Source organism: Taurulus bubalis (assembly GCF_910589615.1).
Source record: "Taurulus bubalis genome assembly, chromosome: 9".
In the NCBI taxonomy this organism is placed as follows: Eukaryota; Metazoa; Chordata; class Actinopteri; order Perciformes; family Cottidae; genus Taurulus; species Taurulus bubalis.
The window spans coordinates 26,807,370-26,827,717 of record NC_136597.1 but is presented as its reverse complement, the minus strand read 5'-3'; the positions used below and the strand labels follow the sequence as shown (position 1 = coordinate 26,827,717).

The 20,348-nt window shown below is 42.8% G+C and overlaps 1 protein-coding gene across 1 annotated transcript in view; it reads left to right on the top strand.

The window, feature by feature from the left end:
• Positions 1 to 20,348, top strand: part of cep290 (centrosomal protein 290) — a 37,151-nt gene that overhangs the window by 11,092 nt on the left and 5,711 nt on the right. Inside the window, exons 18-43 of the mRNA XM_079223429.1 lie at positions 39 to 142; positions 561 to 669; positions 789 to 910; positions 2,231 to 2,389; positions 3,471 to 3,620; positions 3,714 to 3,829; positions 3,928 to 4,030; positions 4,447 to 4,677; positions 5,434 to 5,607; positions 5,689 to 5,800; positions 6,415 to 6,620; positions 7,116 to 7,267; positions 7,855 to 7,966; positions 8,971 to 9,426; positions 9,506 to 9,670; positions 9,962 to 10,069; positions 10,142 to 10,276; positions 10,370 to 10,639; positions 10,724 to 10,831; positions 11,171 to 11,370; positions 12,570 to 12,783; positions 13,615 to 13,752; positions 15,217 to 15,438; positions 16,996 to 17,118; positions 17,200 to 17,342; positions 19,389 to 19,544. Coding sequence (XP_079079555.1) covers positions 39 to 142; positions 561 to 669; positions 789 to 910; positions 2,231 to 2,389; positions 3,471 to 3,620; positions 3,714 to 3,829; positions 3,928 to 4,030; positions 4,447 to 4,677; positions 5,434 to 5,607; positions 5,689 to 5,800; positions 6,415 to 6,620; positions 7,116 to 7,267; positions 7,855 to 7,966; positions 8,971 to 9,426; positions 9,506 to 9,670; positions 9,962 to 10,069; positions 10,142 to 10,276; positions 10,370 to 10,639; positions 10,724 to 10,831; positions 11,171 to 11,370; positions 12,570 to 12,783; positions 13,615 to 13,752; positions 15,217 to 15,438; positions 16,996 to 17,118; positions 17,200 to 17,342; positions 19,389 to 19,544 — 4,288 coding nt within the window. The remainder of the gene's footprint in view (positions 1 to 38; positions 143 to 560; positions 670 to 788; positions 911 to 2,230; positions 2,390 to 3,470; positions 3,621 to 3,713; positions 3,830 to 3,927; positions 4,031 to 4,446; positions 4,678 to 5,433; positions 5,608 to 5,688; positions 5,801 to 6,414; positions 6,621 to 7,115; positions 7,268 to 7,854; positions 7,967 to 8,970; positions 9,427 to 9,505; positions 9,671 to 9,961; positions 10,070 to 10,141; positions 10,277 to 10,369; positions 10,640 to 10,723; positions 10,832 to 11,170; positions 11,371 to 12,569; positions 12,784 to 13,614; positions 13,753 to 15,216; positions 15,439 to 16,995; positions 17,119 to 17,199; positions 17,343 to 19,388; positions 19,545 to 20,348) is intronic.

Below are 20,348 nucleotides of genomic sequence, written 5' to 3'. Positions count from 1 at the left end.
AGGTCTCATTTAGGGTTGCACACCGGCTGCGTTCACAGGGATCCCGCAGTCCAGCGTCGTGGACGACGACCACGACGGCCGGACCGGACAGCGGACGCTGACACGAAGCAGCGCTCACACAGACGGAGAGGTCCGACTCAAAGTAAGCTCAGGACATGTCAACTTCAATCGAGGCCCAGTGGTTCAAAGAAGCTTCCTGATGGCCTTAACTCCTTGTTCCAGCTGGTTTATTGTTGCATCACCAACAATATGCTTTGTTTGATCATATTTATCCAGCGCATTCTGCTTCATACATTCATCACTTTTTGATTGAGCAAGTGTGTGTGTTTTTTAATTAGATTTTTGTTATCAGATGCCATGTATCCAAATACGTATTGCATTAGTAATATTATGCTCATGTGAGACGGGTACAATGATATTTACAACTGCAGATGAGCGGAATAATTGAGTAATACAAAAATAAATCTTGAAAGGAATTACTGTGTCAAGCAAAACAAACCGAACCAATGAACGATTCATGATCGGCGTTCATACGACACGTCTTCATCTCACTGTGAAAGTATTTCTTAACAATGAGAACTTTACTGTCGCAGAACGAGCGCCTCGAAAAAGAGCTGAGCAACAAGGAGAGAGAGCTGGACCTCCACAAGGCCCAGTTCCACGTCAAGCGTGAGTACGGTGCTGCATTTAAAGTGAACCATGGCATCTTTGTTTGAGTTTAGTAGCAGAATATGCATTAATATTGCAGTTTTTAAGGGTATTGAACACATCAGAGTTCCCTCTCGTAGTGGAAGAGCTGTCCAAAGTGAAGCGAGACCTGGAGGGCGCGCTGAAGGATGTCCTTCAAGCCATGAGGGCCAATCAGGAGCCGCCTGCCATCAACATCCCCGGGCTGGAGAGGCTGGCTCATGTGAGTGAGGATATTCTTTTGCCATGAATAGTAACTGGTTTACTATCTTACAGTTCAAAGAGGGATCCGTTTAACTTAAGTCTCTGACACTTTAGTGTCCAGACTGAGGTAACCAAAGAGAGAAGGTGTTTTCTCATTTAAATATAATAGTAGTTATTGGTACAGCAGCTTATTTTCCTGAAATGATGAAATACATCGTATTTAATGTGACTGCTGGCTTCATTTATAAAATCAGTTTTTGCAGGTTTTTTCTGTTCAGAACTGTATTTTCTTTCAATCATTTGATTTTAAGTTAATATGCATTACCTCAAACTAGACAACAAAAAACAACAACAACAAATAAATAAATACAAAATAATACATAACAGCATAAGAACCAACTATACGAACAATCAGACAAGGACAGACATAAATCAGACATAAATCATCATCCTCCATTTTGAACTTACTATAACAACTACTATACTTTAGCCTCGAGAGACATTATTTATACTTTTTATAGAGCGAGGCACATTTCTTTCAGTTTTTAAAGTGGTTAAGTTTACATCGGGTTATTCTAATATCGTCTAACAGGGTAAGAGTTCAAGATGGCCGTGGATAATTTGCGATATAACGGACTGCTAATAATGCTTCTACTTTGACATTTGGGTTAAAATTGTGTCAACTAAATGGATTGTCTCATATTTTCTATATGTATGAAGGTGTATAGTTAATATTTATATCTGCTAGAGGCACATGTATCATTTTTTTTGGGATATAAATACCAGCTCTGGTCCGCTCTCATGCAAAGCCATAGTGAGCCCACTAAAGCTAACATAACCTCAAACATGTGCAGCAGACAATGGGCACACTGTACTTCCATACAATGGCTTGTGTCAGTCGACTTGTCACATAGCAACTTAATATACAACAAATGTTTGAGAGGATCCGAGTAAGTCAAACTGAAAACAGCTGGAGAGGATGTTCGCTTGGCTTTGACGTCTGGACGGTGGGATCAGCGTCCGACAGAAGAACGAAGTACCAGGTGCAAGCCAAGAAAAAGAAGGGAGGAAACTTTGGTATTTTTTTAACCTGGATCCTATTTTCCCATGTTTAATTTAGTGTATAAGTGACTAATGGGGACCTCTGTTTTTGAAAGTGGTTGAGTGAGTGGTGGCTGCTAAACGGGCTGCAACGCAATCCAATCTGTTTATTGGTGCGTCTCGGAGAATGTAATGTGGGAAAGTACACGTCTCTTCATGTACAACAAGTGGTAAAAGTGATGGACGATCTTTTTTCTATTTCACCTATTGTGCAAGTTATTCATCCCCCATGTCTCAGGCCGTGGATGTCGGCAGCACCAGCGGTCGGGCCGAGTCGCACCTCGCGGCCCAAATGCATCAGCTGGTGGGGAGGAACGAAGAGCTGAGGCTGGAGCTGAAGTCGGCCCGAGAGGAAGCAACCTCCAGTTTCAGTCAGCTTGCCAGAGCCAAAGAACAGGTACAAATATATATATATATATATATATATATATATATATATATATATATATATATATATATATATATATATATATATATATATATTTTTTATTATGACAAGATCAAAGACACAACGCTGTGGGCCGATGACAGACGGTTGTTTGTCACTTATATATATATATATGTATATATATATATATATATATATATATATATATATATATATATATATTTTTTTTATTATGACAAGATCAAAGACACAACGCTGTGGGCCGATGACAGACGGTTGTTTGTCACTTATATATATATTTATATATATATATATATATTTTTTATTATGACAAGATCAAAGACACAACGCTGTGGGCCGATGACAGACGGTTGTTTGTCACAAGGGGGATTTGATCAAAACATATATATATATATATATATATATATATATATATATATATATATATATATATATATATATATATATATATATATATATATATATATATATATATATATATATATATATATATATATATATATATGTTTTGATCAAATCCCCCTTTCCTTTGGCAGGGAAACAGCAGTATTGTCCACCATGTCATGTTTGATAAACATTCAAATATGATTTGTCAAAGTCGAGCAGTTATAAAACTCTTGTTATTCAAGGCCAACAGCAATTCAAAGCTGTGTGGGTGTCGCAACTTTTGCATGAAAATAGACCAATTTTTTCCTCAAGGTGTTCATCATCGCTCGTCTTCTGCGCCACCACTTCATTCTTTCGTGTTTCCCGTTTGGACTCTTTGACTTTGTTTGCTCGTCCGGTATCCGGTTCCTCAAGCTCTCTTTTAATCTGTTTATTCTCTTTCTGTCTGTGGTGTTTCACGTTATCTTTTCCGGAATGACATCCGCTGATGTAATCTCCCTAAAATGCCCTTTTTGTTCATGCATGAGAAACACGGACTTGTGCTTGGCGGTTAGGATTGATTTCAGCCTCTGATATTTCACTCAGGATGTATTTTGATCCACAAATTCAGTTTTAGTTTCCTCTCGTGGCGCTGAAAGGTTTAACTGCTCTGCTTTTGATTTTCTTTATCTGCGCTTGTCAGGTGAGCCAACTGGAAGGTGAATTGGAGTTGTTAAGGAGGTCAGGCGGCCAGGGAGTCGTCCTCCGACCTCCGACTCTCCCCGAGGATCTGAGCCCCGGCAGCGCTGAGGTCATCAGCTCCCTGAACGAGTATGCCGTCCGACTTCTTCAGGTCAGTTCAACTGTCTGCTTCAGAAAAGCTGTGAATCCACAAAACACGTCTCAACTATGAATGAAACATTTTTTCATTGCTTTTATTAATTAGGAGCTCAAAAACCAGGAGGCAAAACGCGATAAACTCGTAGGAACACTGGAGGACTACAAGCAGAAGTTTTCTGTTGTCAGCCACCAACAGGGACTCCTCTATAAGGAATACCTCAGGTACCTTGGTTTCACCAGAGGGAGGACCTCCTACACAGCCGGTTCGTAGTCTTAAGTGCAAAATGAGAGGTTTTTTGTTTTATTGTGTTTTCTCCCAGTGAGAAGGCGGCGTGGCAAAAGGAGAAGGAGACATTTACAGAGTTGAAGATCAAGCTGGAAGAGCAACAGCAGGTGGACGCTGTTAAAATCCAAGAGTTCAACGTGAGTCCGCCGAATAAAGGTTTATAGGGTTCAAAGCAATTCACAATGTGCCTCTCATTTACACACACACACTCTAATGCTTTAGGATAGTTTCATGTTCAGAGCTACGATATAGAGCTAACTGTACGAGCGTAAACGTCACTAAAACCCTCTTCTGTCCCCGTTTCTGTGTGTCTCTCCGACTTCCCCCTCTTGCTTAATAAACGTGGAAACACTCATAAAGGCGGGCAGACCACTCAACTCTGTCTTCTAGTTTACAATAGTGTGTGAGACCCTTGAGAGAAGGACATGGGTTGTAACCTTTGGAGCCTGCACAGTGTTTAGTTTTAGTTTGTATGAAGAAAAGACTGTACTCCTGGGTATCCCCAAAGATGAATGCATTTTATGAGAGCAACTTCTCCGTCTCGCCCCACAAGGAGCTGCTGGACACCCTGCAGAAGGACCCGGAGGAAGCCCAGAGGCTGCTGAGCGAGGCGTCGCGCAGGTCGACGGTGCTGAAGGTGAACGAGGCGAGGCTGACGCGGCGCTACGTCACGCTGCTGGAGCGAGAGCAGCACCTCCGCAAGGAGAACGGCAAGCTGAGGGACGAGAGCAGCCTCATGCAGGCCGCCGTCACCCAGAGGACGGGCGCCCTGCAGAGAGACAAGGTAGAGGGACGAAAAGGCCCAAATATTGCATGAGAAGAAAAGTAAGGAAGTAGTCCCTTTTCTACGTCGGAGCTCAGTGTTTCCCCTAGCTTCAGGGGGGGGACACAGACGGACATGCTACATGGTGGTACCTCACAGTACTACAAAGTAATACTTCACAGTACTTCTAGTGACTCCATCTGTGCTTGTATAAATAATAGAATGAAGAACATTGCAATCAATGCCCCCCTATTATAACGATAGGGGAAACACTGGATCTGAAAAGTGAGGAAAAGGTTTTTCCAGGATAATCTTTAAATTTAAAATTAAATTAAATCTGTGAAAAGGATGACCCAAACAAAAGGTTTTGTCATGGTTCATTTATTTTTGGGTCGGGATCAAAGTGTTTATTGTTGTAATACTCATTCCGGCCACAAGAGGATAAAGCGCACTGCCACCTATGATGTTCTAAACAAGCCTCCGAGAAACAAAGCCAGCGTGGAACGGCCAAAAGCTGCAGCTCCTTCACCGGCTTATTTGAGGCTGTCGTCAACATAAAGCCCATCTCCATAGATTCCCCCGTTTTTGATTTTCTTACTACCGTAAAAAGGCCTCCAAAAACCTGAGCAGAAATTATTTGAAATGACTTGTTGTGGATTCCGGCCAAAATTCAATGCATATCGTGGTCCCCTGAACATCTCTGTGGCTATTGAAGCAAATATTGTCATTTCCTCACGTCATTTGTAAGAAAAGTTGAATGGTCTGTGTCTGTCTCAGGAAATGTCTGCGTATAAGATAGCGGCGCTGCAGAAGGCCTTGGACGACAGCGTTCCCTCCTCGGACCTGGAGAGGGCGAACAAACAGTACACTGAGCTCACGGTCAAATACAGAGACGCGCTGCAGAGGGACGGCCGCCTGACGCAGAGAACCAGCAACCTTCAACACCTGGAGGTACGGAAACACAGCAACGCACCTTTTAGTATATTTGCTGGCTGTTTGCCGTTATTTCAAATCTTTCCCCCTGTCTCTCAGAGGGAGAACGAGTCTTTTCGGGAGCAAATCTCAGCCACGAATAAAGAGCTGGAGATCACGAAGGAGAAACTGAATACGTTGGAGCAAGCGTGGGCCAACATCAACGCCATTGGTAAACTAATGACGGAGCTGATTGTATGCAGTTCAGTTGTATTTATTCAGAGACACCATCTGTAGTGCAAAGGAACGTGTTCTAATCAGATGGTACATCAACACAGTTCACGAGAAAAGGACATTTAAAGGTCTACAAGCTGAAGTTCGACGTAACATTTGCATGGATTTGGTCCTGAAAGTGTATCGCATTGTGGGCTTTCATCCTGATGGGACTTTAATTTTACTGCGTAGCCCCGGACACCTTCAGTGGTGCATCACAGACATTTAATTAATTCCTTAATTTTGAACGCTCCATGTGATTTATGCTGTGTTTGAGCCGTTCCATCCCATGCCTGTCTGAATAATAAGGAAAGTTATTGAACAAAAACAAATCATCATGACGAATGAGACCGTTCCCCTTGGGGATTAATAAAGTATATATCTATCTATCTTGTATACATCTATCTATCTATCGAAGATCTGCAATATCAAAAAGACCACTCGAACCATTTTAGTTTGATATGATCTTTACAGCTTTGATGCAAAAAAAAAAAAAAAAAGATGAACTGTAATTGAACTTGAGAGTTGAATCACATAATTTTCTATGTTTGTGTTCCTTTCCTTTAATACCAGCTGGGGAGAACAACATGGGGAAGGCGGACAAGGCGCTGGCCAACACAGAGATGGTGTCGGCCGCCCGGCGCATCACCACCCTGGAGATGAAGGAGCTGAATGAGCGGCAGCGGGCGGAGCACGCCCACAAGATGTACGAGCACACCAGGAGCTCCCTGAGGCAGCTGGAGGAGCGCAACGCGGAGCTGGAGGCCAAGTTCGCAGAGGTATGCCTGCTGCTCTACGCCTGCTGCTCTACGCCTGGGATTTTAAACCAGCAGTGTGCCGTGAGAGAGCGTCAGGTGTGCCGTGGGAAAATGTCCAATTTCACTTAATCGGTCCTGCGACGGGATTTTCCATTACAGTCCCAAAAAACCTGTATTTCGTTGCCACAAATAATTTTCCATTGTTGAGCGTCTGAGCCTGCAATAAAGTGGCCGTATAGAGCGGTTGTCCTGAAGCCACAAGGTCCGTGAAGTGTCCGTGAAGTGTCCGTGAAGTGTCCTTCACGTGTCCGTGACGTGTCCTTGAGCAAGACACTGAACCCCCAGTTGCTCCCAGTGCTTCACAGCAGCATCCTGCTCCTTAAGTACTAAAGTTGGGTAAAATGCATGTATGTATGTAAACAAATATGTAATCTGACGAACATAAAAAGTTTATAAATGTGTTTTTTAGGGGGGGGGGAACTCATATCAAGCTATGATCCATCTGTTTTCCTCCAGCTGACCAGGATGAACGCGGAGGCCCAGCGGGTGGAGCGCGAGCTGAGGGACGCGCTGGCGGACGGCGTCAGCAAAGCGGTGAGCGACGCCGACAGGGCGAAGGTCACGGAGCTGGAGAAGGTCGAGGCCCAACTCCGCTGGGAGGTGTCCAAGTAAGTTTGGCAACGAGTGCCGGCCTTGAGGCTCCCATCATAAAATCCTCGAATGACTTCGTAAATACATTGCATGTACAGTATAAACCCAACCGTGTAATCTGTCTGATCACAGTTTGTTAGATATACTTCTCAAAGGAGGTCAAAGGTCAACTTCTATGCCACAAAGAAGACGTGTACATCATCTGAACCTGAATATTAATTTGAGAAGCCGCTCAGCACTGTGTCAAGTTTTCAACTTCTTTATAAAATAATGTCATTACAATAAATCGTCTACTAAGAGGACGAACATCATCTCATAGAAATACAAGTGTCCTCGATGGATCCACGTTCCATTCTTACACAATTTATGCAAATCCAAGACCACAACACCATTTTTAGGATCGGCTAAAATATCACATTTATACTCTTTAAATGAACCAAATGACACAACTAGTTTATAGTATAAATAAACCTTTTATGGTGCTTTATTACTTACAATTTACCCCAAAATATCAAGTAGCGAACTAGTGTGCCTCCTGCTGGGCGGTAAAGCCGCTGCAGACTCTGAAAGACTGTAATGTTTATTTCTTTGTCATTGTGTGCAGACTCCAGGAGGTGTCTGATGTGGCCATGATGCAGGCGTCCGCTCTCCAGGCCAGACAACAGTCCAAAGAGAAGGAAGTAGAAGCTTTGAGGAGACAAATACTGGACTACCAGGTAACTGGGTGTTTGACTTTATTGAACCATGGAAGGGTCAAATGAATAATGTGCTCTTCAACTCAGAAGCTTTTATAAGGCGGCCTTATCAACAGTAAACGAGATTCCGACTTGGTTTTTGAGGTCCTTAAAGTGTGAGAAATCAACAAATCAGATTCTTTACTGCACTTTCTGTCAGTCAGTGACTTGTGTTAGTCAAGCCATGCTTTATGTGATCATGTGTTTTCTAATTTCTCAATGCTCTATAGAAAATTGAAGGAAAATCATGCTAAAACATTATCTCTGCCTCACAATATTGAATTTGTAAAGTATATATAAGTAAAAAAGTATAAGTAAAAAAATATATCTTAAAAAAAAAACGTGAACTGATTATTATCTCCGCAACCACAACGTTTATTAACATCATTTAATTTGCTACAATACTGTAACCATTGTGAGAAAAAAAAGTAACTGTTAAGTACCTGAAAAAAGAGTTTTTTCTTTCTTTCTCTGTCTCAAGTATCCTCTTCCTGTGACTTTCATGTACCGCCCACGTTTCTAAAAACGTGTCATAAAGCAAGAGTGGAGGCTTATGCAAATGTTAAGTCCCAGCATGCTTCAGTGAGACAATGTTTTGCCGTTAAAAAAAAAAGAAATTTTACCATATTTGAACCGAACGACACAGTTTTTTGACTGAAAATCATTGGCAACTTTTCTTTATGTCCTAATCTTTCCAAAAAGGTACATTATTAGTATGTGGGATGTTGGTAAGGCCCTGAAACATGGAGTTTGAACAAGTCGCGACCGCTCCAAAAGACATTTTTGGGAAATCTTGCTTAGACCGAGCTGGATATTCATAGTTATGATTAAAATATATTATACATTTTTTATTTTTTTCTCGAATAAATTCCGAAAAGAGTGATATAAAGTAACGCAAGTAATATAACTAATTTGGGGTTCATACGACTACTTGAACACGGAACAAGAGGTACGGGTCCTCACAGTGTCGTCTCCTTCCCTCGCAGTCGCTCTCGGACGAGAAGGCCCTCATCGCGACGCTCCACCAGCACGTCGTGGCGCTGCAGCTCAGCGAGTCGGCGTCTCTGGCCAAGCTGGAGGCGGCCGCCTCTCGCATCCAGCAGCTGGAGACCCACAGGCTGCGCGCCGAGCAGCGGCTGGACGCCGGCGAGCGCACCCTGTTCCTCGCCCGCCAGGAGGGCGGGAACCGCTGCAAGCACCTGCGGCAGACCATCCAGGCGCTGCGCCGGCAGTTTGCCGGAGCTCTGCCGCTCCCGCAGCAGGAGAAGTTCTCCGTGGCCATGGCGAGCCTCCAGGAGGACAGAGCGAAGGCCCAGGAGGAGAGGAGGAAGGCCGAGGAGGAGAGGAGGAGGGCGGAGGGCAGGGCGGAAGAGCTGGAGCTGAGACTCCGGGGCCTGGAGGAGCTCATCTCGACGCTGAAGGACGTGAAAGGAGCCCAGAAGGTACAGAACTAGCAGACTAGCACAGCGTTGGTCTTGCTTGCGGAGCGTCTTGCCCACTCTGCTGTAACGCTCCCAACAGGTGACCGAGTGGCACAAGAAGATGGAGGAAGCTCGTCTGCAGGAGCTGAGGAAAGGCCGGGAGCTGGTGGTCCAGAAGGAGGAGATCCGGTACCTGAAGAACCTGGTGGAGGAGCAGGAGCGAACCATCCGCTCGCTGGAGGAGGAAACTGTGCAGCAAAACACGGTGAGCGGGAAAACCAAAACCAACCTAGACGCGCTCACGTGAAAACATGCAAACGTTAATTCACAAATAGTCAAGTTTTCTAATTTAGCAGCCAACCGTCATGTCCTCTTCCTAACCTCTTGATGTAGCTGCATATTAGCTACCGAGCTAACGAAGTAGCATATCTCAATAGAACAGGAAAGAGGACGGGGGAACCGAGGTTCTGCCGGGTTCCGAGCTGCATCAGCATGAGCTGTGTTGTCGTGTTCGAGATGGATTTCATGGGAAAACTCTTCTCTTTGCCGCGTCAAGCTCCAAGAGGAACGGCAGCTGGCGTACGATCAGCGGGAAGTGGAGCTGGAGCGCCAACTGGACCAGCACGAGAGGCAGCAGAACGAAATCCTAAGCGGTTCGGAAAAGGTGAGCAGCGAGTCAAATGTAATCCTACAGGAACCAGCTGTTGGATGTCACTATGCGTCTGTGTGTTTTCAGTACGATGGCGGCGCAGGATCCCTTCCAGACCCGAATCTACCTCTGGCTCATCAGCTGGACTTTGCTCTGGGTAAAATCCGGGAGCATGTCCGCACCATCCTGGACACGCAGGCCACCTGCAAGAATGTGAACGAGGTAATGGTATTCAGTCGCTGGGGTATTGCATTTCCCACAAATCCAAACCGCGTAAAGCATATTGTTTTAATTCCAACTCCTTCCCCCGTGCAGAAGTTGAAAGAGAAAGAAGCGGCTCTGTGGAAGGCGGAGCAGAACATCGTCTCCAGGGATCGAGTGATAAACGAGCTGCGTCTGCGGCTGCCGGCCGCGGCCGACCGAGAGCGCCTGCTGGCCGACCTCGCTCAGCACGAAGCCGGCCAGTCGGCTCATCAGCCGGCCGTCAAGCTCGCTCACCAGACCATCAAAGACCTCCAGGGGCGACTCGACAAGAAGGAGGACGTGCTGAAGAAGTACCGCGACCAGTTGGCTCAGGCCAGACGGGTACAGGGACGCAAGGGTGCAACAAAGGTTTATTATCGTGGATCTCTAGTCTCAGCACATAACTGTGTGTCTCTTCTATTCCAGGGTCAGGAGGAGATGATCAAGAGGCACCAGGAGGAGCTGAGAGCGTTGCACCAGAAGTTGGACTCGAACGCAGACTTGTCCCTGGAGCGCTTCAAACAGACGGCCATGGTACGCGTTCAGGTCCTCTCCGATTTCCCAACTTGATTTGATTCGGGGACGTTTAATCTCCGATATGAAAGAGATTCCTCGCGGTACTGCTGTGTGAAAATGGCCAAAGCCAGGTTTTTAGTTCAGTTGGAGCAGCAGCGAGTGTTGAGGCGACAGAAAGAGGCGACGAGGCCGATCAGCTGTTAACAATTGAAGCAAAAAAGAAACGAGCCGTGAAGTTGTTTTGCTTTTTGTTTTCGATATCCCTCCATGCGCCTTGTGAGCGTGATTTATTTATTTTTTATGCGGTGTTCTGCAGCGTTACGTCTCTTGTTTCACGCTCCTTTCTTTGTTGTTCAGGAGCTGATGAAGAAGCCCACCTTCAGGGTGCCGAGCAGCAAGCACCTGGAGCGTCTGGCCGAGTTGGAGCAGACGGTGGACGAACAGGACTCGTCGCTCGCCGCCGTCGCAGAGAAGCTGAGGCTGACCACCGGCGAGCTGGAGCGACAGAGGGTCGCCACGGGAACGCTGGCCAAGAAGCACGCCGCCCAGATGTCAAAGTGACTATCTCTTTGTTTGTGGAGAGGACGTTAGTAGTGGCTGACGTGAGAGAGTGCATTCATGACCCCCTCTCAATGCACTAGACGGCGTTTTCATAGTGAAAGTGTTAATGAATATGTCCCGTGGATCTCAAGAGTGAGTCCTTGGGTCGCCAGCAAAGTGTGGAAACGGACACGCCCATCAGTTTTAGTTGCATTAGACTCAACCTCAGATTAACAGACGTCACTTTAATCGAACATCCCAGTCGTAAGTGTAAAACTACACTAATTTGTGACGTCAGCGCCAGGCCACAGGCTCCCCTTAGAGCCTGAGGAAGTGAATTTAAAGGTCGAAACCAAGGTCGGAACAAGATGACATGTCGGAGGGTGTGCAGTAAAATGATCTGACTGACCTTAAAGGGACTTATGGGACATTCAACAGGATGAAAGTCGAATAAAAATCAGCTAAAGTAGATTAAACGAGGCTTTCAAGAGTTCAGAAGTGGCATTTCAGCCACATGTGTAAATGTTCAATGACATTTTAAATGCATGTTGAGAATATTGCGTAGTAATTGTCTTAAATTGCATTAGCTTTAGCTCGGCAGGACGCCGTTCCCAATTAACCGCTAACTTAGCGCATAGCTCAGTGGGGCCCTCAAGTAAAACAGAAACAAGTAGACAATTAGTCATGGCTGTTTAAATCAAATCCAACTGATAAGAGGCTGAAATGCTGCATGTTTACAGAAGTATCGGCCTTTGTGTCAGAAAGACTTTATGGCAACCATGCGGCATGAACCTCCACGCGAAAAATATCTCTCTGCTTGGTCGAAAATCAATTTTCTCGCACATGGTAATAAATAAAAAAGAATCTCGCCAATCAGGGAAAATTGTTTCGACCGAAGTTGCTGTTAAGACTTCCTGCCAAGCGGATAAACATCCTTATTTGCCATAATCTGCCAGATTAAATTAAATTGAATGACCGGTCAAAACCCGATGTGTGTATTAAAGTCACGTTAGGCAGGAACGCCGGCTTTATTTCAGTTAATTCAATAGTTTTAGACGCTTTGGTTATTTACAGAAAGCATCTGTTCATATCATGACATGCAGTAAACGTTGTTATGTACTGTAATCATGATGATACCACATAAGCTGCAGAACACAACCAGTAGAAAATGCAAAACAGGTTAAAAAGCAAATCTAACACGGTGGACTTGTTGCAGGCTGGAGGAGTGTCATGCCGCCCGGCTGAAAGCTCTGGCCGGTGAGACGGAGGATCTGACGGGCCGGGTGGCCCAGGCGGAGAAGGAGGCGACGGACCTGCGAGCGGAGCTGGCGGCCCAGAAGGAGGCCAACGTCCGCTCGCCCAGCAGCGGCATGAAGAGCCTGGTGGAGCGGCTGAAGGCGCAGCTCGGACAGAAGGAGAAGCAGCTCAAGGTCCGTCTCCATCACGCCTTCACTCCCCAAAATAATCGTTCCCGTGGGAGATTCTGGTCTCTTCCCAGTCCAAAGATCTGCCAGATAGGGGGACTGGATAAGTTCTGAGTTATGGTCTGGTAGCGAGACCTCCAAGCTTGTCCTTCTGAATCTGAATCTGAATCTGAAGGGTTAATTTGTACGTTGAACATATGAGGAAATTGACTCTGTAGAGATGCAACAAAACATACAAAATATAATAAAAACAATAAACACAGTGCAATGATAGATAAATGTAGTAAATAACAAACAGATGACAGTACTTTAAAACAAGTATATATTTTTAAATAATCAGTATGCTGGTCCTGAAACTTAAATGAATTTTTAATAAATATAGCTTCTCTGTCTTTTAGCGGAATAAAAACAGAGCAGTTGATCTGGATATCAGTTTCTGGATAATTAAAAGTGCCTTTTTTTTAAATAATAGTATTTGATTTCTTCTCAAAACCACTTCCAAGTTCCGTCATTTTCAACCACGTAAAAAAAAAAAACGTTTTCAAGTTCGTACTAAATGGAAAGAGCTCCATCGGGACAGCAGGAAGTCTCTACATCTTCCACCGCAAACTAAAAACACATCGTTCAACTACACCTTGAATAAGGAAGGTAGCGCCTTACATGTCTCTTACTGATAGCACTTTTATTTAACTTTATTGTTCTGAGTTTGTCCTCATGGTTGAATGCACTTACTGTCAGTCGCTTTGGATAAAAGCCTCAGCTAAATGAAATGAAATGTACCAAGAAGAGAGTGGAGAGGAGGTCTGACCTCGTGTCCTCGTGTCCTCGTGTCCTCAGGCGCTCAGCAGAGCTCTGCTGGAGCTGCGGGCCGAGATGACGGCGGCCGCAGAGCAGCAGGTCATCGCCGGCGCCGCTCAGAAGGAGGAGAGTCTCAACGTGCAGCTGCTGGTGGACCGACACACCAGAGAGCTGAAGGTGGGTTCATCACTGACATGTATGAACAGCCGGTGAGCTTATTAGCTGACACCAGCGCTCCCTGAAGCAACATAAATATAATCCACTGGTTTATGCTCATTGCTAAAAGACTCGGCGCCTCTGGTCTTTGTCTATCTGCTGGTCTACGTTGATCTGTCTCCAGTGTTCCTGAAGGGTCGCGAGTAGCAACCTCTAAGGAGCCGGATTCTACAATCTCAGAAATCAGTGCAGTGACACTGAAATATTGTCATAAAACAAAGGATCATTCCATTCAGGCTACATGGGGTGCTGATTTTTATATATAATCGCTTGGTTTCCTCCATTAAATCATGATATAAAGCTTATTTTGGTTTAAATATCAGCCTCTCCAGAGCACTGTTGCTATATTAATACATTTCAATCGGCACGTAGAGTTGCACTATTTAAATTGTGACCCGTCGGACCGACACTCGCACACGTCTGCTCTCCTGCGCCTAATATCCCTATAACACCCGGGACGGGGCCCAGGTGGTAAGCAGTAACACACTACTGACGTTCTTATCATTTTGGGATGAGGTGTTCATCAGGGCAGGCGCCGAACCCGGGTTCCTGTCTTCTAAATGGTACGTTTTCCTTCCCTTTTTTGGCTCCGCCTCCTGTTCCTCATGCACACTCTGTGCTGCGCTCACAATGGAGCTGAGCGGCTCGCTCAGGGTCCCGTCCGTTAAAAAAGAATAAATAAAAAAGATTGTAGTATAAAAGAATTGATTTTTCATTTCCTGCTTGACGTCAGTGACTTTCGCGCACACACATACATTTGTTAGTGCCTTCTTTAAAACCCTTTAAAAACAGTGTCCGCCATATGTACAACATATTATCTCCGGAACTACATCGTTGTTTAACTTCATGTAAATTGCTACAATACCGTAACCCTTGTGAGAAGATGCGTCTGATGTGTAACATCATTAAAGTAACCGTTAAGTTTAAGTATTTACGTAAACTCCATTTTTTTTTTTTAACCGAACGCCACAGTTTTTTGAACACCCAAATGTTGTGTTATAATATGATTGTTGTTGCAGATTCTGATTCTTTAGGTCCTACTCTTTCCAAAAAGGTGTCTTATTAGTATGTGGGCTGTTGTTAGGGCTCAATAATACAGTTTGAAAAACTCTGAGGAGGCATTTTTGGGAAATCTTGCTCATATCGTGCTGGATGTTCATAGTTTTGATCAAAATATCTTTTAAAAGTGATTTTTTTTGCAGATATACATTTTTTCCCCAAGACTTTGCTGAACAAATACATAATAACAATAAATAAACACAAGTATTGGAATTAATTTGGGGTTCCTACGACGACTCAAACACAGGGAAAAAGGTGTAGAGACAAAATTGGGGCTTTTTCATGGGATTTGTCGTCAAAAACAAAACTAAAAGATATCTCCAGTCTCCTCCTTTTTAAGTTGTAAAAATCCCTCCTCTGACAAAGGTGCGAGTGCAAGAACTTACTGAGGAACTTCAAGCGGCAAAGGAGTTTTCCAAAGCAGCCAGAGGCCGGGAGAGCACCCTGAAACAGGAAGTGGACGACCTGAACACGGACCTGCAGAGGAGCCAGAAGACCCAGAGACGCCTGCAGGCCGACCAGGAGGAGCGGGAGCAGGAGAGCCAGGAGCTCCGGCTGCAGGTCAAGAGGCTCAGCAGCGCCCTGCAGGTTAGCCGCTCTAAGGGTGACTGATGAGTGAGGGAAGCCTCATCTTTGATCGCCCTGATCTTTGATCTCAAGCTTATTTTTACGTCTCGGCCGTTGAGGAAAGGAATGTCCAAATTAGACGGTTAATTGGTTAAGCGCTCAAGCGATAAATGCAACAACAGCCGCATGACGGCTGATATCAGCAAGACGTTCAGACAATTCGATTACATTGAGGAATGCATCGAGAACGGGATCTCGCATTCTTTCTTTTTTTTTTTAAGATTCAAGATAAACTCCTACTGTGGATATGAGAATTTAATTATTCAGCTAATCTTTTAAGAGCAGCGCCACAATCCCGTATTCTTTAAAGTCACGGGGCCTCAACACAGAACGTCCTCAGTCTGAAATCTTATCTTTTAGAGGAAATGTTTCCTAACAGCGAAGGAAAACATATTTTAATTATTGTAAAGTGTCTTTGCGTATAATGAAAAGCGCTATATAAATATAGTCGTATTATGATGATATAAAGCAGTGATTCTTCACCATAGAGCGCCACCTAGAGGGCCGCGAAAAACTTTCCGTTTTCACCTGGTCCACATAGGTAATGAATTGAAGACAGCAGAGATATTACTGTTGTCCACGAGACGCTCAGTTACAATACAGCTTCCCACCACTTGGTGGCGGTAATGCGTCAGTCAGTTGTTTAACAAGCTCCAATATGCCGAAGAAGACACTCAGCCAGCCGTTAGCCTGTCGCGATCGCGAGTATTTAAAACGAAAACATGAAAACGAAAGTCCTCAAAAAAACTACTTTCCTAATAATTGTGTATTTATTGTATTACCACATTATTTATCAAATTTCAATTTTTTTCTCAGTTTTTTTTTTTTAGAGTCTCCCTTGTTTTTGTTGAAAAATCGAATTACCGTAAAGGTCGGGTTACACGCCGCTCCTACCTCCGGTCAGTGTCCCGCTGTAGCAAGCTAGGAGCAGTGCTAGTTAGCGCTGCTGCTAGCTAGCGCTGCTGCTGCTACTGCCCGCGTCCCCTCTGCCCAAGTCGGGTGTCAAGCCGGGGCTGGTCCTTCGGTGGTTGGCGGGGAGCTAGCGGAAGTTAGCGCGAACTAGCATGAGCGCCAGCTGGCTACAGCGGGGAGCAAAAGGGGACACTGACCGAAGGTAGTAGCGGCGTGTAACCCGACTTTTACGGTATTAGTTATTTTTGTGTTAATATGCCTGACTTGAGCCTTTAAATGAGTTATATCAGCTTTATTTGTTCCATGACTTGATGTCTGTGCAGGTTTACATGCACATTATTAATAAATGTATTTGTGATGATCACATTGTAAGGTTTTTGCTTGTAGATTTGATTCAGTTATTGAATACAAGTCAAACCAAGAGTCAGATCAATTAGTTAATAAACCAATACAGTGTTATTATTTGGACCCCGGGGCACTTTGTACTTGAAAAGTTGGGCCCCGAGGTCAAAAAGGTGAAGAACCCCTGATATAAAGGATACGGGAATGGTCGTTTTAAGAAAAGTGAGTCGCCGTGAACATCTTTTCCTCTTTTGTCGAGTTTAGAATGAACCAGAACCCGATGGGAAGGGATCAACCGTGGAGAACCTGCAGAAGAAGGTCAGGCGTCTGGAGTCTGACTTGGAGAAACGGGCGGAACTGAAAAACGTCAAGGATGAGCCCGAAAAGGTTTGAGCGTCGCCTCCGCTCGCGATAACGCCCTCGAGCGACGGCGCGTTCACTTTGACGTACGACTTGCTTGTCTCGCAGTCCAAAGGTGAACTCGTGCGGTGGGAGGAGGGCAAGAAGTGGCAGGCCAAGATGGAGAAGGTGAGGAATTCCCTGAAGGAGAAGGAGCGAGAGAACGAATCCCTGTCGAAACAGCTCATCACTCTAAAAGAGCTCTACGCCAGGTCAGTGTGGAGATCATCACGTCATGAGCGCTTTCATCCTGATGTACGCTGACGACACAACCACTGACTAAAACCATTCACCTACACGGCTATTGTCTTACAGACGTCATCGTTTAAAAAACACGTCTTTAAAACGATTGTTTAATAGACTATCATCTTTAAAACGATTGTTTTATAGACTAACATCTTTAAAACGATTGTTTAATAGATTATCATCTTTAAAACGATTGTTTAATAGACTAACATCTTTAAAACGATTGTTTTATAGATTATCATCTTTAAAACGATTGTTTTATAGACTAACATCTTTAAAACGATTGTTTAATAGATTATCATCTTTAAAACGATTGTTTTATAGACTAACATCTTTAAAACGATTGTTTTATAGACTAACATCTTTAAAACGATTGTTTTATAGACTAACATCTTTAAAACGATTGTTTTATAGACTAACATCTTTAAAACGATTGTTTTATAGACTAACATCTTTAAAACGATTGTTTTATAGACTAACATCTTTAAAACGATTGTTTTATAGACTAACATCTTTAAAACGATTGTTTTATAGACTAACATCTTTAAAACGATTGTTTAATAGATTATCATCTTTAAAACGATTGTTTTATAGACTAACATCTTTAAAACGATTGTTTTATAGACTAACATCTTTAAAACGATTGTTTTATAGACTAACATCTTTAAAACGATTGTTTTATAGACTAACATCTTTAAAACGATTGTTTTATAGATTATCATCTTTAAAACGATTGTTTTATAGACTAACATCTTTAAAACGATTGTTTAATAGATTATCATCTTTAAAACGATTGTTTAATAGACTAACATCTTTAAAACGATTGTTTTATAGACTAACATCTTTAAAACGATTGTTTAATAGACTAACATCTTTAAAACGATTGTTTTATAGATTATCATCTTTAAAACGATTGTTTAATAGACTAACATCTTTAAAACGATTGTTTTATAGACTAACATCTTTAAAACGATTGTTTAATAGACTAACATCTTTAAAACGATTGTTTAATAGACTAACATCTTTAAAACGATTGTTTTATAGACTAACATCTTTAAAACGATTGTTTTATAGACTAACATCTTTAAAACGATTGTTTTATAGACTAACATCTTTAAAACGATTGTTTTATAGATTATCATCTTTAAAACGATTGTTTAATAGATTATCATCTTTAAAACGATTGTTTTATAGATTATCATCTTTAAAACGATTGTTTAATAGATTATCATCTTTAAAACGATTGTTTTATAGATTATCATCTTTAAAAGGATTGTTTTATAGTCAATTGTTTAATAGATTATCATCTTTGAAACGATTGTTTAATAGATTATCATCTTTAAAACGATTGTTTAATAGATTATCATCTTTAAAAGGATTGTTTTATAGTCAATTGTTTAATAGATTATCATCTTTAAAACGATTGTTTTATAGATTATCGTCTTTGAAACGGTTGTTTTAAAGATGATTGTTTTATAGACTAACATCTTTAAAACGATTGTTTAATAGATTATCATCTTTGAAAGGATTGTTTTATAGATTATCATCTTTGAAAGGATTGTTTTATAGTCAATTGTTTTATAGACTAACATCTTTAAAACGATTATTGTTAAAGTAAAGAAAGGTGGGGGGAAAAGGCCACTATAACCTTCCAGAGCCCGCTGGGAAGTCTTCAAAGTCCTTGTTGCGTCCGACACACAATCAATAAGATATTCAATTTACTACTATATCCGTCTATACACAGCAAAGTAAATCATGTTTGAGAAGTTGTAAATATGACCGTAATAGTTGCAAATGAACGTTCTGTTGATGGACTAATTCATTTAGCTCTCATGCTAACAAGAGGTTCTGGTTGGAGGGTTTGTCTGTACAGTACGTTGTCACTAGCACGCTCACATAGCTGTGCCTGTCGCTTTAGAACCAACAGCTGCCTGTGTGCTGTGAAGTAAACACTGTGGACTTAAATCAATCCTTCACATACGTGTACTCACGTCTGTTCCTCCCGTCTCCAGGCTGGAGCAGGAGAAGAGTTCACTGCAGAGGAAGCTGAGGAGCCGAGGCGTGACCGTCGACCAGGTGGTCGGCGTGCGGTCCGGAGAAATGGAGAAGGAGCTGGAAGAGCTGAGGGAGAAGAACTCTGAGCTGCAGACGCAGATCCTCACCATCAAGTATGTCGCCGTCTTCAAGGCTCTCGTGCTAGATTTAAATAATATTCACACTAAAAGAGGCGACACAGTGTCTTTTCTACACGAGAGGCTCGGTTTATAAGTTTGTAAATCAATACTTTGATTCACGTGTTAAAGCTGAGTTTCATTGATCTCCATGCAGAAGTACTTTACTGTACTCATGATGATAATAATAATAATATAATAATACTAAAAAGCAATAGAAACAAGGCAGAGAGATGATGAAGAGTGACGGTTGCAAAGTTAGGATTGTTAATCTGTCTCATTAAAACATTTAAATAAAGGTTTTTATAAACTGTTGCATTAATCGCTCCCATCAACCAGAACGAATGGTACGTCTGCTCTGGAATTATTTGCGATAGTTCATTTAGTCTCGTCCCCATTATTGGACACACATGATCATTTTATGGGCTGACGAATTGCAAAATTATCAAAAAAAATTAGTGAAGTATTTTGGCCAGAAATGACGGAAACAATCAGTTTGGCTCGCAATTAATTGTATTTATTTGTATTTTTTTTTTAACGCTGTTATTATCATGATCACAAGACGACGAACTCGTTATCGCGGGAAACAAAAGGCCGTTTGATTCCTCGTGTTCATCGGGACGCAGACTGATAATTAACATGCCGGATCAAAGTTTGCACATTAATCCCAGACGGTCGTGCTCCTGGAGGATGAAATGTGATTTAAATAACAAACATATTTGATCTCTCTTTCTTCTCTCGATTGAACGATATTGTTGTCTCGAGAAATTAATTATTAATATAATTAACTTCTTGAGATAC